Consider the following 16,278-nt stretch of genomic DNA (forward strand, 5'->3'; position numbering starts at 1 on the left):
GGTTCATATCTATGGTAAAGCTTTGCATCAAGGACATATGGTCCAAGATACTGAGGGATTCTTAACTTGCATTGTTTGGGGAAGAACACTAAGTTAAGTGATGTATAAAAATCTAACTAAATCTGCTATTTAATCTGGCTTCTGTTAATCTTACTACTGAATGCATTTGATTCACAGTTTTCAGTCTATATCTTATTTTTTTTATTCATTCATGGGATGTGGGCATCGCTGGCGAGGCCATCATTTATTACCCATCCTTAATTGCCCTTGAGAAGGTGGTGGTGAGCCGCCTTCTTGAACCGCTGCAGTCCGTGTGGTGAAGTTTCTCCCACAGTGCTGTTAGGAAGGGAGTTCCAGGATTTTGACCCAGCGACGATGAAGGAACGGCGATATATTTCCAAGTCGGGATGGTGTGTGACTTGGAGGGGAACGTGCAGGTGGTGTTGTTCCCATGTGCCTGCTGCTCTTGTCCTTCTAGGTGGTAGAGATCGCGGGTTTGGGAGGTGCTGTCGAAGAAGTCTTGGCGAGTTGCTGCAGTGCATCCTGTGGATGGTACACACTGCAGCCACAGTGCGTCAGTGGTGAAGAGAGTGAATGTTTAGGGTGGTGGATGGGGTGCCAATCAAGCGGGCTGCTTTGTCCTGGATGGTGTCGAGCTTCTTGAGTGTTGTTGGAGCTGCACTCATCCAGGCAAGTGTAGAGTATTCCATCACACTCCTGACTTGTGCCTTGTCGATGGTGGAAAGGCTTTGGGGAGTCAGGAGGTGAGTCACTCACCGCAGAATACCCTATGGCCTATCACTGTGGTAATTTCTATTAATTGGAGAAATCAGTGGGTAAATGTTTGGAGACTCCATTCCTGAAGGGGATTTTCACTTGATGGGAGTGGGGAATGGATATTCAGATCTACAGGTCAGTGTGTCCAGTCCACAGTGCTTCTGATTAATTTTAATGGGCAAAAATTTGTGAACACCAGGAAAAGGGCACGTAAAACCTCTGGGTCTGAATCTCCAGTCCAGGCTCCATCAATTTACATTCCGCATCTGAGTCAGAGTCCGAACATTTGAGTGTTATTCATCACTATTTCTAGTGGGTAACTCACAGATGCAAGGAATCATTGTTGACTGCAATTGCATATTACTTTGTGCATAAATAGCCTGAACTGTAACACAAACTACTCTAAAACATCTAAAAAACACAACCACTAGATAACTTTATGTGAAAATTGATACCCTAAAGATGCTGTACATGTTTTATATTAATCATTGTCTAAGGTGAACCTTGAACTAAATGCCCTTTATTAGTCAGTTCATTAAGCTTATCTACTCGAGATATACAACAACTTGCATTTATCAATACCTCTAACGTAGTAAAACGTCCCAAGGCGCTTCACAGGAGGGTTAACAAACAAAAGCTGACACCGAGCCACATAAGGAGATAGGACAAGGACAAAGTCAGCATGGCTTTATGAAGGGGAAGTCATGTCTGACAAATTTGCTTGAGTTCTTTGAGGACGTAATTTACAGGGTGGATAAAAGGGAACCAGTGGACGTAGTGTATTTAGACTTCCAGAAGGCATTCGACAAGGTGCCACATTAAAGATTATTGCTCAAGATAAAGAATCACTGGATTGGGGGTAATATTCTGGCATGGGTGGAGGATTGGTTATCTAACAGGAAGCAGAGAGTTGGGATAAATGGTTCATTCTCGGACTGGCAACCAGTAGCCAGTGGTGTTCCGCAGGGGTCGGTGCTGGGTCCCCAACTCTTTACAATCTATATTAACAATTTGGAGGAGGGGACCGAGTGTAACATATCAAAGTTTGCAGATGATACAAAGATGGGAGGGAAAGTGGTGAGTGAGGAGGACATAAAAAACCTACAAGGGGATATAGACAGGCTGGGTGAGTGGGCGGAGATTTGGCAGATGCAAATACAATATTGGAAAATGTGAGGTTATGCACTTTGGCAGGAAAAATCAGAGAGCAAGTTATTATCTTAATGGCGAGAAACTGGAAAGTACTGCAGTACAAAGGGATCTGGGGGTCCTAGTGCAAGAAAATCAAAAAGTTAGTATGCAGGTGCAGCAGGTGATCAAGAAGGCCAACGGAATGTTGGCTTTTATTGCTAGGGGGATAGAATATATAAACAGGGAGGTATTGCTGCAGTTATATAAGGTATTGGTGAGACCGCACCTGGAATACTACATACAGTTTTGGTCTCCATACTTAAGAAAAGACATACTTGCTCTCGAGGCAGTACAAAGAAGGGTCACTCGGTTAATCCCAGGGATGAGGGGGTGGACATATGAGGAGAGGTTGAGTAGATTGGGACTCTACTCATTGGAGTTCAGAAGAATGAGAGGCGATCTTATTGAAACATATAAGATTGTAAAGGGGCTTGATCGGGTGGATGCGGTAAGGATGTTCCCAAGGATGGGTGAAACTAGAACTAGGGGACATAATCTTAGAATAAGAGGCTGCTCTTTCAAAACTGAGATGAGGAGAAACTTCTTCACTCAGAGGGTAGTAGGTCTGTGGAATTTTCTGCCCCAGGAAGCTGTGGAAGCTACATCATTAAATACATTTAAAACAGAAATAGACAGTTTCCGAGAAGTAAAGGGAATTAGGGGTTACGGGGAGCGGGCAGGAAATTGGACATGAATTTAGATTTGAGGTTAGGATCAGATCAGCCATGATCTTATTGAATGGCGGAGCAGGCTCGAGGGGCCGATTGGCCTTGTCCTGCTCCTATTTCTTATGTTCTTATGAGGTACTAGGACAGGTGACCAAAAGCCTGGTCAAAGAGGTAGGTTTTAAGGAGCGTCTTAAAGGAGGAGAGAGAGGTAGAGAGGTGGAGAGGTTTAGGGAGGGAATTCCAGAGCTTAGGGCCTAGGCAGCTGAAGGCACGGCCGCCAATGTTGGAGTGCTAAAAATCGGGGATAGAATTGAAGGAGTGCAGAGATCTCTGACGATTGTAGGGCTGAATGAGGTTAGTTAGATAAGGAGGGGTGAGGTCATGGAGGGATTTGAAAACAAGGATGAGAATTTTTAAATCGAGGCATTGCTTGACCGGGAGCCAATGTAGGTCAGTGAGCACAGGGGTGATGGGTGAACAGGACTTGGTGCGAGTTAGGATATGGGCAGTAGAGTTTTGGATGAGCACACAACTATTTTGGTGATGATTGAGAAAAAGTATTAAAAAAATATTCTTCATAAGAAATCTAGTTTATTTTAATCGCTTAAATACATTTTAGTTAACAAGTACAAAAACATTTAAAGAATTCATTCACACACACAGGTCAAATGTGGAAACTCTACACTCAATATAACTGTAACACACAGTTCTTTCATGAGACTTTTGGTCAATCGGACCCAGTCAATGAAAAATTCCTTAGTGCTTTTGTAGCAACAGATTTTTACTGATCACTGTACAGAGGTCAGTTCTATTTACAAACGTTAGTTCTTCTTATAATATCATACATTAAGGAGCACTACCATCCAAAATGTGGGTACTTTATACAGAATAAGACTGATTGAAACTACCATCCGAGAATGGGTGGGCATCGGCCAGATGGCAGCATAAACGGGGCGATGAGTGACCCAATGCCATTTCGGGCCACTGATGCCCCATTTACACCAGGGGTAGGGCATTAAGATTGGCCTTAATATCATTTCTACAGAGAATTTCCTTTTCACAAACTTCAGTTTTGGATAGATTCTGAGGTGTGATGTTTTATAGAGCAAACCACAAGGTTCCCTTAAAATGTCAGTGACCAATAAACACTGCAGTAAAATGGTATCAATATTAGTGACAGGCAATGTTATTGTATTTTAATATCTTGCCATCATTATATCATATAGGATTTCAGCAGGAAAGGAAAAATTGCACCAAATTTGGTTCGTGAATGAGTTTGAAATAACGTAACATTACAGTATATCTACAAGTAATAAAATGGAGGAATGTGTTTATATAATTGACAAAATTAATGGTCACTGCAAACCCCTCTCAGACTATTTTAGTAGAAATAACAAAGGATAATTATTCCAATCTGGACACTTAAGGATCGTCAACCTCTCATTCTAGGCAAAACATAGAGCAGTGAGGAGGTAGTGTGTGATCAAGAAATTATACAAGTTCATTTTGAACAATATTTCTGTGGAGAATTGGGTGACATGCAATGCACGTAATAACTGGTATTTTTTGTCCCATTTTGTCCCATTTAGATTCCTTTGCAAGTACACAAATCTATTCATATTTCCTCCTGTACCTGCATCTTTTGTTGATTGGAAATGATTTTCCAAAAATTATGGAGAACTGTAAACAAATTGAATTCAGTCGCAATATAACTTGTAACAGTCTACACTTAAAAATCGTACACATCACACCCTGTGAAAGAAACCTCAGTCTTGGCACCAAGTTTCACAACAAACCTCTGACTGTTTCCTTAGGCCTCGGCTAAACAATTACAGTGTGACAAAGTTGAAATGTGAAATCATTTTCAGAAAACAATGACGTGAAAATACTCAAACAAACTATCGGAAGGTGACATCAGAGAGTTAACACCCTGGACAAAGCTTCCTTCATTGCAACGTTCATTGTACTTCAGGTTATCCAGGTGTGGAGTCGAGTCCATCCCATTGCGGTTTCATTTCTCAGTTGTGTCGTCTGGCACCTGAAATAAAATAAATTGCATTTTTAATTGAAATCTTTCCAACTAATATTCACTTTAATATAGTGCACAATATCTTCAACAACAAAATTATGAAACATTAGTCGATCTCCTGTGGCATTGCACATGGAGAGTCAAGACAATGTATAATCTTCAAGGCAGCAGAATGGGGGGCAGGGGATAACTGGACATGGGCGAGCAGATGTAATTCAGTATCTATTTTAACTTCATACTTTCTGTCCTTATTTTTAAAGTTCCATTATAAGTTCCTATGTCCAGATTGCTAATGGAAACCGCCTGTAATTAAACCCCCCTGCAGTTGTGGTGCTGGAGCGCTGAAGTCAAATATTTGATGTATTATAAATAGAATATGAACCTCACTTTAATACAAGGTGACTAGCATTGCTAATGGTTGTGATTTTGTTAATAATTCATTCTAATTTAATTGACCTTGCATAATAATTTTAATGTGCATGATATAGGGGAGCGGAGAGAAAGGCTCTGAATTTCCCGGGGACAGCCGTGCACTCCCAGTGTAGGTCAGTCAGGAATGCAGCACAGGGCGCAGAAAATTGTACAGGAACCAGAAACACCAGGTGCTAGCTCAGGTGATGAATTTCCCTCGGGGCCATTTTGGGATGGAAACTCCATCTGCTCCAATTACAATTCATGACTTAGGAAGGAGTGGGGCCGGGGGAGGAAATTCCTTGTGGCTGGCCTCCCTAATGCTGAGTGACCTGGTGTACAGGTCTGCTCTGCAGTGGAAGTGGTGTCCACTTGGAGGTCCAGCCCTGGGTGCTTGCCTGAGACCCTAATGAGAATTCCAGCACAACAATTGTTTTCGGTCCCGATATAAATGTGCGGAGGATTTTCAACCGTAAAAACTTTCTATCCTGGAGATTCAGGCACATTTAAACAATAATGGAGAAGCAGTAAATTATAAATCAAATTTTGAGAGCTGGCAACAGCGAATAACTCAAAAATGGCAGGATAGATGGTCTGCCTTTTGCTTAGCATCTTCTCTATTTAACATGAAAAAATATATGCATTTAAAATCTTAATTCTAGTTTTTTTTTATTCATACGCAAATTCTGAATTCTGACAAACACCAAACACCAACCTTTTTTGGCTTTAATGATAATCTTCACCCACTCAGCATCAGGACTCACACATATTTTGTTCCCATTTCTTTTGGTAACACTGTGAAGAGAAGGTAAACCTTTAAAATCTAATCCACAGAAATTGGATGTCTCCCACTGAAAGGTGAGAAATTAGCAAAAGTATTAAGAGAAAATCCTTCAAATGTGCCTCATAAACAAACTGTGATTGATCCAAAATGTTTTGAATAAAGAGCACAGTTTATTAAATGGACGTCACAGAAGGAGAAATGTTAATGGTGATGTTCTGACACATTTACTCACATTATCTCTGGTGTCTCACAGTGGGATCCTTCGGGAATATATTTCAAACTCCGGATGAGCCGTGGATTGATAAAATTGGAGCTGTTCTGAGTGCACAGGCAACGACCTAGGGTTCCTGGAACTGGAATACCTGTGAAAAGATCCATTTAACTTAGATTTAATTATCGATTGAGGTGGAGAGAATCCTGGCACTTTGTATCAGAGATGAGATATTTTAACTTATTCTACAATGGTCCACAAGGAAATATTAAGTATCTATCCAAACTAATCATGCTGATTATATTAACCTGGAGATGACTGCCTTATATTTTTTATAAAAATCTGCAAGGAAATCTTTTATAAACATAAAGTTCTGGGTTAAAGGGGATTAAGATTATTGAATGCAGCTCTGTTTGAGAATTCAGCATTATTCGATGCATAACCAAACATCACACCGGGACATGTGTAGCTGGATCAGTAACTCAACAGAAAGACTCCTTTCCACAATACAGTATAATGAGAAATAAAACACAAGATTACAAAGGACAACATACCCTGTGCAGTAATGGCACACAGAATCAGGATGAGAATCGTCACAGTAGCTGCTCTGTTCATCTTTGACTTTGAGTTGCTGAATGGATTTCTGCTGAAAGATCTTCTGTTCACCTCAGTGACTCTCTCGGTGTTGAATGAAGTTCTGTTGAAGAGAGGTCCAATGAGCTCCTATTTATTGAGATCCTCTACTCTCACTTTGCATAATCTCGAGCAGAGAAAGTTGTCAAATATAGGAAGCTCCTGTGGAAGGGAATTTCCCTGTTCCCTGAGTCAGACGTTCTTTCACTTATGCAATAATAAATATATTCAGAACTTGTACATAGTTTACAGCAGCAACAGGCAAATAATCTGTTATGATAGGTGGTGATTTGTTTATAAGTGTGGATTTGAAAGGATTAATTGGAACAATGTCTTTTTTTCATGTCAAAACTCTTCTGATCAAGTCTTTTGCATGCAGTGATGTGTATAATCTCTTTTTAATTTTGCACAACCATTAATGACAGATGATTAAACATTGATAAGACTTGTCTGTCTGTCACATAACCTGGTCCTTATTATTGTTATTCCCAAGTAAGTAGCATCACATGAGCTGCAGAATAATCCAATTCCCAATCTTACATCTAACCCACAGGGGAATTCCTCACTGTATTTTTGATCCTGATCTTTCTCATGTGGAAAGAGGAAACACTGGCCAGACAACAGAACTAAACTCTGTGATTTACGGGAAATATCTTTTCCCTTTTACTAGCTGCATTTTATTATTGTGACTCTTTAGATGCTAATGTTCCAAAATTGTAAAGATTTTTGCTAGTTTAAATGCTTACAATGTACAAGTTAGTTACAGTTGCTACTTGTGATGAATTTTCACCTTCAATGTACTTTCAGTTTGATGATGTAAAATGTCAAGTTAAGGATTAGAATTATCTACAAATCTTGAATCGCCAGAAGTGTGTTCTTGCATATCTGGTGCCTCTGCTATATTCCATGCTATTTCCAATCAAAATTTGTCCCATAAATAACAGAGTTAAGACAAAGAATCTTAAACACATTTGTGAAGTTGCCTCAATTTTTGACCAGTGATTTAGAGCTCAATTATGTGGTCGCAATTCAGTGGTGGCAGGACTGCTGTCCTTTGAGTGTGATGCGCTGAAAGTTAATCTACATAATGTCCGGGTGCTTGGATGCTGGATGATGCATTGGGAGTGCACTTGTTAAGGGTGCGGAATCTGGTGGCAGCAGCTCTTAAAAGTCTGTTGGTCTCCTTGTTCTGCTCCTGAAGCAGTAGGAATGGTTGTAGTCATCAAAGAAGACATTTCAATTTGCAGCTTTGGAGATCCAATTACATGAGATCCTTCACAAAAAGATACTCCTTTTTGGAGTGGTGGGACATCCACCTGTAGAGAGCAGCACCAGTGAAGCCTGCATAGAGGTTGCACAAACGGGGTTTCTGCCAAATGTCCACTGAAGTTACGGCGGTGGAGCAGGACAAGCCCCGGGGAAATTCCCAGTGTATATTCCAAAAGCCATTAATTGGCTTTGAAGTGGGTTATGATGTCCTGAGGGTATGGAAGCTGTAATGCAAATGGGAATTCTTTCTTCTTTCACCAGCCTTAGTTAAAAATTAGCATAAAAAGGATGATTTTAAATGCTCCCTTCCGGCATAAATGGGGCAGTAGAAGCTTTAAAATGGAGTTGTTAACTCATTGCCCTGCATACGGTGGTACTCCGGCTGCTGCCATCTTGGATAGGGTCCTGAAATAGGTGGCCGGAGTACTCGCCTGTTTCAGATGGGATGCCACTTTTAATATGCAAATCAAGGTCCCATGACCCCAGTTACAATTTTGAGATACAAACGGGTGGAGCATGCGTGGCGTGAACTCTGCCCATATGTACCAGGTGTAGTGTGACCTAACTAATGGTCCTTAAAGGGACCGCTAGAGATTGCTCAGAAAATGGCCCAGGATTATTTAGGAGCCGTGTAGTGAATTTTTAGCCCGGTGTAGTTTGGTTCATGTAATCAATCTTACAACACCAAGTTATAGTCCAACAATTTTATTTGAAAATCACAAGCTTTCGGAGGCTTCCTCCTTCGTCACCTGACGAAGGAGGAAGCCTCCGAAAGCTTGTGATTTTCAAATAAAATTGTTGGACTATGAATTGGTGTTGTAAGATTGTTTACATTTGTCAACCCCAGTCCATCACCGGCATCTCCACATCATAGTTTGGTTCAGACTTTGGTATAAACAGCAGTTTCACTTTCCAGATTTGCCAGGTGCTGAGGGTGCAGCTGTGGTGACTCCTCCCCCTGCAGTTTGTACAGGGCTTAAGGAATTTCCAGATGTGTTGGTGAACTTCTGAATTCCAGGAAATCAGCAATGTTAAAGTGGGAAACTGCCATCCCTACCTGATCTGATCTACATATGACTCCAGATCTGCACTTCATGGTTGACTGGTAATGCCCTCAGGGCAATAAGGAATGGGCAGTAAATGCAGCTTTGCCAGCATTGCCCACATCCCAGGAACAAATATAAAAACAATCTATTACCATTAACACTTGGTACAAACCACCTGTGGTTGCAGGCCCCTCCACGTCCCCTTTCCCCTACAGTATTAGTTGAGTGAGTTGCCAGGATTTGCTTTGCCTCCTTCTCCTGCTGCCCTCCTGTAGCCTGTTTTTCACAGGAATTGTGCACAATCTCTTCCTGCACAACAAAAGGTTGCTTTTCACTATTTAAGATTTCTCGACACTTCTCATTAAAGTTTAGACTGTTACTTTCAACTTGGATTCTGAGACCACAGTTCCAGGAGTTAGTTACCTGTGATTCTTTTATTAAATCCATTTACTGTCTCCAGGGCGCCTTCCTCAGAAGATTGCAGTTGACCATGTCTTGCACAAGGTGGCAGCCAGGCTCAATGTTCTGTACAGTACCAGCAGGACCTGGCAACAGAAGTGGAAGACAGTACACATTAAGGAATGTGGTGAGGTAAGACTATCTAATAATCCCATGAATGTTCTCAGAGCCCAGGACTGTTTTCCCAACGCTATCAATCCACACTGGCCCTATCCCCAGTATTTTTAAAAATTCATTCTCGGGATGTGGGCATCACTGCCAAAGCTGGTATTTATTGCCCATCCTTAGTTGCCCTGAGAAGGTAGTGGTGGACCTTCTTCTTGAACCCTGGTAGCAGTTTGATACAACTGAGTGGCTTGTGAGGCCACTTCAGAGGGTAGTTAAGAGTCAACCATGTTGGTGTGGGACTGGAGTCACATACAGGCCAGACTGGGTGAGGACAGCAGGTATCTTTCCTTAAAGGACAGTATGTCTCCAGTATGTTTTCACATATCTTGCCCCCTAAAACATATTTTTGTTTGTCCCCTGACTGTAGGCAACACTAGCAAGGCGATATTTAGTTCCCATCATTATGGTGGTGAGCCTTCCTTTGTGGTGCAGACTTTATGGTGATGATGCTCCCATGATGTTGCTTTGTAGCGATTGTTTTACAGCTGAGTGACTTGCTAGGCTGACCTGCAGACTCAATCCAGCACAGGGCCAGCCAGCCCAAAGTGGTCAAAGCCACCATTACATCAAACTTTTATGCCATTCACTCATTTCAAGTCAATATTGGAAATATTTGCTAGAGCAGTGAGATGTCCATACATCAATGCATCACTACAGCCTTGTTTGCCAATCATAGAATCATAGAAGGCACAGAAGGAGGCCATTCAGCCCATTGTGTCCATGCCGGCCAAAAAAGAGCTATCCAGCTTAATTCCACTTTCCAGCACTTGGTCCGTAGCCCTGTAGGTTACGTCACTTCAAGTGCACATCCAAGTACTTTTTAAATGAGTTGAGGGTTTCTGCCTCTACCACCCTTTCAGGCAGTGAGTTCCAGACCCCCACCACCCTCTGGGTGAAAAAAATTCTCCTCAGCTCCCCTCTAATCCTCTTACCAATTATTTTAAACCTATGCCCTCCGGTTACTGAACCCTCTGCTAAGGGAAAGAGGTCCTTCATACCCACTCTATCTGGGCCCCTCATAATTTCTCCAGTCCTGGCAACATACTTGTAAATCTCCACTGTACCCTCTCTAGTGCAATTACATCTTTCCTGTAATGTGGTGACCAGAACTGTATGCAGTACTCAAAGCTGTGGCCTAACTAGTGCTTTATACAGTTCTAGCATAACCTCCGTGCTCTTATACTCTTTGCCTCTGCTAATAAAGGAAAGTATCCCATTTGCCTTTTTAACCACCTTATCGACCTGTCCTGCTACCTTCAGGGATCTGTGTACATGCACTCCAAGGCCCCTCTGTTCCTCTACACCTCTCAGTATCCTCCCATTTATTGTGTATTCCCTGGCCTTGTTTGTCCTCCCCAAATGCATTACCTCACACTTCTCTGGATTTAATTCCATTTGCCATTTTTCTGCCCACCTGACCAGTCTATTGATATCTTCCTGCAGTCTACAGCTTCCCTCCTCACTATCAATCACATGGCCAATTTTTGTATGCAAACTTCTTAATCATGTCGCTTACATTTAGGTCTAAATCACTAATATATACCAAAAAAAGCAAGGGACTTAGTACTGAACCCTGTGGAACCCCACATATGTGACTCTCCCCAAGGAAAGGAGACAATAACTCAAGAGGGTGTAACACTCCAATAGGTGCCTGCATTCTCAAAGATGCAGGACCACATTTGATGGAACCCATCATCCATCAGGGTACCAAACAATAACCTTGCTCGTCCAACAGAAGCGAGGTGGTTAGGCAGTTAAAGGCCCGAGTTACTTACATGCCCTGAACTGCCAGGATCCTGCTGTCAGCAATTTTAACCAGCATCGACATCTGCCCAAAGCGAGGTCCTTCTTTACATATGCATGTCGGATCCCGATGATGTCATCAGGACCCGAATGAAATTTTAACTCATGCCTGATTGGGAAGCGGCTGTGACTTTCCCACCAGTCCTACCCAGAACAGAATAGGTTCATCCAGAGAAGAGACCAAAAAAGGGAAATGCTTTTCTTTCCTTTGTGGGATCAGGAGGAGAATCCACAAGGAAAGCTTCGGTCACCCCTACCCCGGACTCCCCGTCTACCTGAATGTAAGACCCCGTGAGACGTCCCTGGAACCTAATCCCACCACCTACCTTGTATTGGCGGATGGCCTCCGGCTCGCTTAATTTTCCGCCAAAGTGGGTGGGAAGTGGACTGACAGCGCAATGATGAGGACCAGGAGTTAAAATAGCTTGGGCCTGATTTCTGCAGCAGCGGGTGAGTTTCCAATTTACCTCGCCAGCCACCTGCTCGGCAACCAGGTAGAGTTAAAATTGGGCCCTCTGTGAATCACAAAGAATTCCATTTGATCAATGTGCATGTGGTCTCGGATCACTATAACTGATTGAGGTGACTGCAAGAAATCCCAGCAGCAGGCATGATGCAATCATCTTGTGACAGTCTACGGTGCCACAACTATTTGAAGGAGCAGGCAGAGTGGACGGGTGGTAGCTGGGGGATGATTCCTGCTCCTTGCTGCACTCTCCTATTGACACCAACGTGGAAAACCCACACCGAAGTCACAAAAAAATACAGTGAGCCTCATGCCTCCACCCAAAACCTGGTGGAACATCTAATTAGATTGTTCAAACTTCAAACTTTCACAGATCAGGCGAGGTCCTACTCTGCAGCCACTAGAAAATATTGAAGATCATCAGTGTCTGTTGTGTGCTGTATAGCATTGTCACCAGTAGAAGCCGTGACATCGACAGGGCCCCGTGACATCAGTGAAGAACTGTACCAGCTGTCGGGTTTTTGTACACTCACACTGCCGGCATTAATTGAATGGGTGGAAGATCACAGGCAGCGTGCCCATGGTTATCTGAAATGTGCCAACTGCTGTTGGCGGTGTGAGGTCTGGAAAAAATTTACCCTAATATCTCTGTAGTCAATGGATATGAATAATTTGTGTTGTTCCATGACTGTAGTTCCATGTCCCATGTTTATTGCAAACATAAAGAATGAAAGATTTGCATTTATATAGCGCTTTTCACATTCTTCAGAAATGGCAATATAAGTCCAAGTAAGGATGGTGTGTGACTTGGATAGGAACCTGAAGGTGATAGGGTTCCAATAACATTGCTGCTCTTTTCCTTCTCAGTGGTGGAGGTTGCAAGGAAGGGAGGTGCTGTCAAAATAACCTTGGTGAATTCATAGAATCATAGAATGATAGAATGATTTGGCCCATCATGCCTATGCCGGCTTTTTGAAAGAGCTATCCAATTCGTCCCATACCCCTGCCCTGTCCCCATTGCCCTGCAAATTTTTCCCCTTCAAGTATTTATCCAATTCCCTTTTGAAAGTTATTATTGAATTTGCTTCCATCATTCGTTCAGGCAGTGCATTCCAGATCATAACAACTCGCTGCATAAAATAATTTCTCCTCATCTCGCCTCTGGTTCTTTTGTCAATTACCTTAAATCTGTATCCTTTGGTTACCGACCCATCTGCCACTGGAAACAGTTTCTCCTTATTTACTCTACCAAAATCCTTCATGATTTTGAACACCTCTATTAAATCTCCCTTTAACCTTCTCTGCTCTCAGGAGAACAACCCCAGCTTTTCCAATCTCTCTACATAACTGAATTCCTGCATCCCTGGTACCATTCTAACAAATCTCCACTGCACCCTCTCTAAGGAGTTGCTGCAGTGCATCCTGTAGATCGTACATATAGTAGCCACAGTGCGCCAATGATGGAGGGATATTGAGTTCAGTTGTAGGAGCACCAATCAGGTAAACTGCTCTGTCCTGCATAGTGTCGAGCTTCTTGAGTGTTGTTGTGGCTGCATCCATCCTGGTGAGTGATGAGTATTCCATCACACTCCTAACTTGAGTCTTGTAGATGGTGGAGAGGATTTGAGGAGTCAGGAGGTGAGCCACTTCATAGTATCATAGCCGGTACAGCACAGGAGGAGGCCATTCAGCCCATCATGCCTGTGCCAGCTCTTTGAAAGAGCTATCCATTTAGACCCATTCCCCTGCTCTTTCCCCATAGCCCTGTAATTTTTTTCCCTTCAAGTATTTATCCAATTCTCTTTTGAAAGTTACCATTGAATCTGCTTCCACCACCCTTCCAGGCAGTGCATTCCAGATCATAACAACTCGCTGCGTAAAAAAATGTTTCCTCATGTCGCCTCTGGCTCTTTTGCCAATCACATTAAATCTGTGTCTTCTGGTTACTGACTCTTCTGCCACAGGAAACAATTTCTCCTTATTTACTCTGTCAAAACCGTTCATGATTTTGAACACCTCAATTCTAAGAACAATCCCAGCTTCTCCAGTCTCTCCACATAACTGAAGTCCCTCATCCCTGGCCCATTTTAGTAAATCTTTTCTGCACCGTCTCTAATGCCTTGACATCCTTCCTAAAGTGTTGTGCCCAGAATTGAACACAATACTCCAGCTGAGGCCTAATCAGTGTTTTATAAAAGTTTAGCATAACTTCCTTGCTTTTGTACTCTATGCCTCTATTAATAAAGCCCAGGATCCCATATGTTTTTTTTAACAGCCTTCTCAACTTGTCCTGCCACCTTCAAAGATTTGTGTATGTGCACCCCCAGGTCTCTCTGTTCCTGCACCCCCTTTAAAATTGTACCATTTAGTTTACTAAATTGTACCACTTATTGCAGAGTACCCAGCCTCTGCCCTGCTATTATAGCAATGTTATTGATATGGTTGGTCCAGTTAAGTTTCTGGTCAATGGTGACCTGCAGGATATTGATGGTGGGTGACTCAGTGTTTGCAGTGCTGTTAAAAGTCAAAGGGAGATGGCTGGGCTTCTCTTGTTTGAGATGGTCACTTACCTGTTACTTATGTGACACGATTGTTACCTGTCATCTGTCAGCCCAAATCTGGAAGTTATCCTGATCCTGATGTAGGCTATCATGGACTGCTTCATTATTGGAGAAAGTAAATGGAACTGAACACTGTGGTATCATCAGAAAACAACTCCACTCCTGACTTTATGACGGAGGAAAAGTCATTAATGAAGCTGTTGAAGATCAAAGTTGCTTCCCTGTTTATCTGGTTTTTTTTGCAGAAATGACATGCCTAGAAAATCCTCCATATTGTTAGGTAAATGACAGTGTCAGAGCTGTACTGTAACAGGTTGACTAGGGGAGTGGCTGGCTCTAGTACACAGATCTTCAGCACTACAACCGGGTGTCCAGAGGGCCCAGGGCCTTTGCTGTGTCCAGTGCACCCAGCTGCTTCTTAATATCATGTGGAGTGAACCGAATTGGCTGGGCACTGGCATCTATGATGTTGGGGACCTGAGGAGGAGGTTAAGCAGGATCTTCCACTCAGCACTTTTGGCTGAAGACATTTGTAACCAGTTCAGCCTCATCACTTTCTCTCACATGCTGGGCTCCACCAGGGTTGAGTTAGGTGATATATGTATGGTTCTCCTCAAGAGATTGACTGCAAGCTGATTTTCAAACCTGAATTAACCCTGTTGGGCTATAGTGGACTAGTCAGCTAAATTGACCCAAGCTGGGCCCGAAACTTCGGGGGACAGGAAGGGCGGTAATGAGATGTGACCCTGGCAGGAAGCTACAATTTGAGGCAGAACCTGGATCTACTGGGTTTCTGCTCTATTTGCCCTGCATTAGCAATCCCAAAATTCCGTTTAGGGAGGCTGGGTTCATCTTCTGGCCATCCCACTCGCTGTAGTTTGGAAGTATTTCTGGGGGCATTCCTGGGTTACCCCACAAATTCCACACAGTTTTTCCCTCCTAGGTCCAGTGGTTTCCATGCCTGATTTGAAGATTCCATCGTGGGCCTTAGTGGGGCCTATGAAGTAAGTGAATGGCAATCAATTAAAGAAGCATCTATTGCCATTTCTGAGGTGCTCCATTGCCCCTGACTGGATGCTTTACATTTTTTGTTGCTTTCTGTTTGGCTCAATAAGGGTCTCTAGTGCCTCAAAGTTCTTGCTGGCACTTGTGGAGTAGGCGCACCAGTTGCACCTCTACAAGCGCAAGCTGGCCCTTCCCGAATATTAAAATTACCCTGTGCTTGGATTTTGGGATGGGGTCACCAGCCTGGCAAAGCGGAACCTACAAGTTCCGTCCCACCGCACTGGAATTTTGTGGAATTTCAAGCCTGTAATGTTTTGGTTATATAAAAAAAATGGTATTGTGCATGCAGAGAATCAGGTGGTATTGGATCACCCAAACTTAGAAGGTCAATTCAATCAATTAATTCAAATGAAAGCATGTCCAAAGATGATACTTATTTCTCACTTCTGGTGGGTAAAGGGAAAATAATATTGAAAGCCTGGCCCTGAAAACAAGATGGCTGAATTTAAAAACGCGTGCCCCTGGTATGAAGTCTCACCCACTGGGAGCGCATATTGGAAAATTGTGGGTGTGATTCGTATAGTTTCCTATCCATTAATTGCCTTAGCAAATCCACTTTGTGGTTCCCAACATGGAATATGATACCTATATTGGATGTTGGTGCTTCCCTTGGGCCATGACACCAACGTGAGGAAAATCAAAAAATAGGAACAGATCAGTGTCCAGTTTTTGATGCATGACATTTGCCATTGTAATTGTGTTGCTTAGTTTATATTTTGTTAATAAAGAGCTCCATC

General features: G+C 42.7%; 1 protein-coding gene across 1 annotated transcript; it reads right to left on the reverse strand.

The window, feature by feature from the left end:
• Positions 1 to 3,207: 3,207 nt before the first annotated feature.
• Positions 3,208 to 6,754, reverse strand: LOC137342097 (interleukin-8-like). Its single transcript, XM_068005793.1, has 4 exons — positions 6,626 to 6,754; positions 6,093 to 6,222; positions 5,792 to 5,871; positions 3,208 to 4,674 (listed from the first exon to the last, which is right to left on the reverse strand). The coding sequence occupies exons 1-4, from the start codon at positions 6,684 to 6,686 to the stop codon at positions 4,655 to 4,657; spliced, it is 291 nt and encodes a 96-aa protein (XP_067861894.1). The 5' UTR covers positions 6,687 to 6,754; the 3' UTR covers positions 3,208 to 4,654.
• Between the last annotated feature and the right edge of the window lie 9,524 nt (positions 6,755 to 16,278).

Source organism: Heptranchias perlo, chromosome 1, assembly GCF_035084215.1.
Source record: "Heptranchias perlo isolate sHepPer1 chromosome 1, sHepPer1.hap1, whole genome shotgun sequence".
NCBI lineage: Eukaryota > Metazoa > Chordata > Chondrichthyes > Hexanchiformes > Hexanchidae > Heptranchias > Heptranchias perlo.

Bases quoted from the DNA above. Each gene is read 5' to 3' on its own strand.
- LOC137342097 (XM_068005793.1), bottom strand. From the start codon at position 6,686: ATGAACAGAGCAGCTACTGTGACGATTCTCATCCTGATTCTGTGTGCC. The intron at 6,223-6,625 runs GTATGTTGTCCT...ATCTTTTCACAG, and splicing joins GTGTGCCATTACTGCACAGG to GTATTCCAGTTCCAGGAACC. The intron at 5,872-6,092 runs GTGAGTAAATGT...TTCTCTTCACAG, and splicing joins TGTGAGACACCAGAGATAAT to TGTTACCAAAAGAAATGGGA.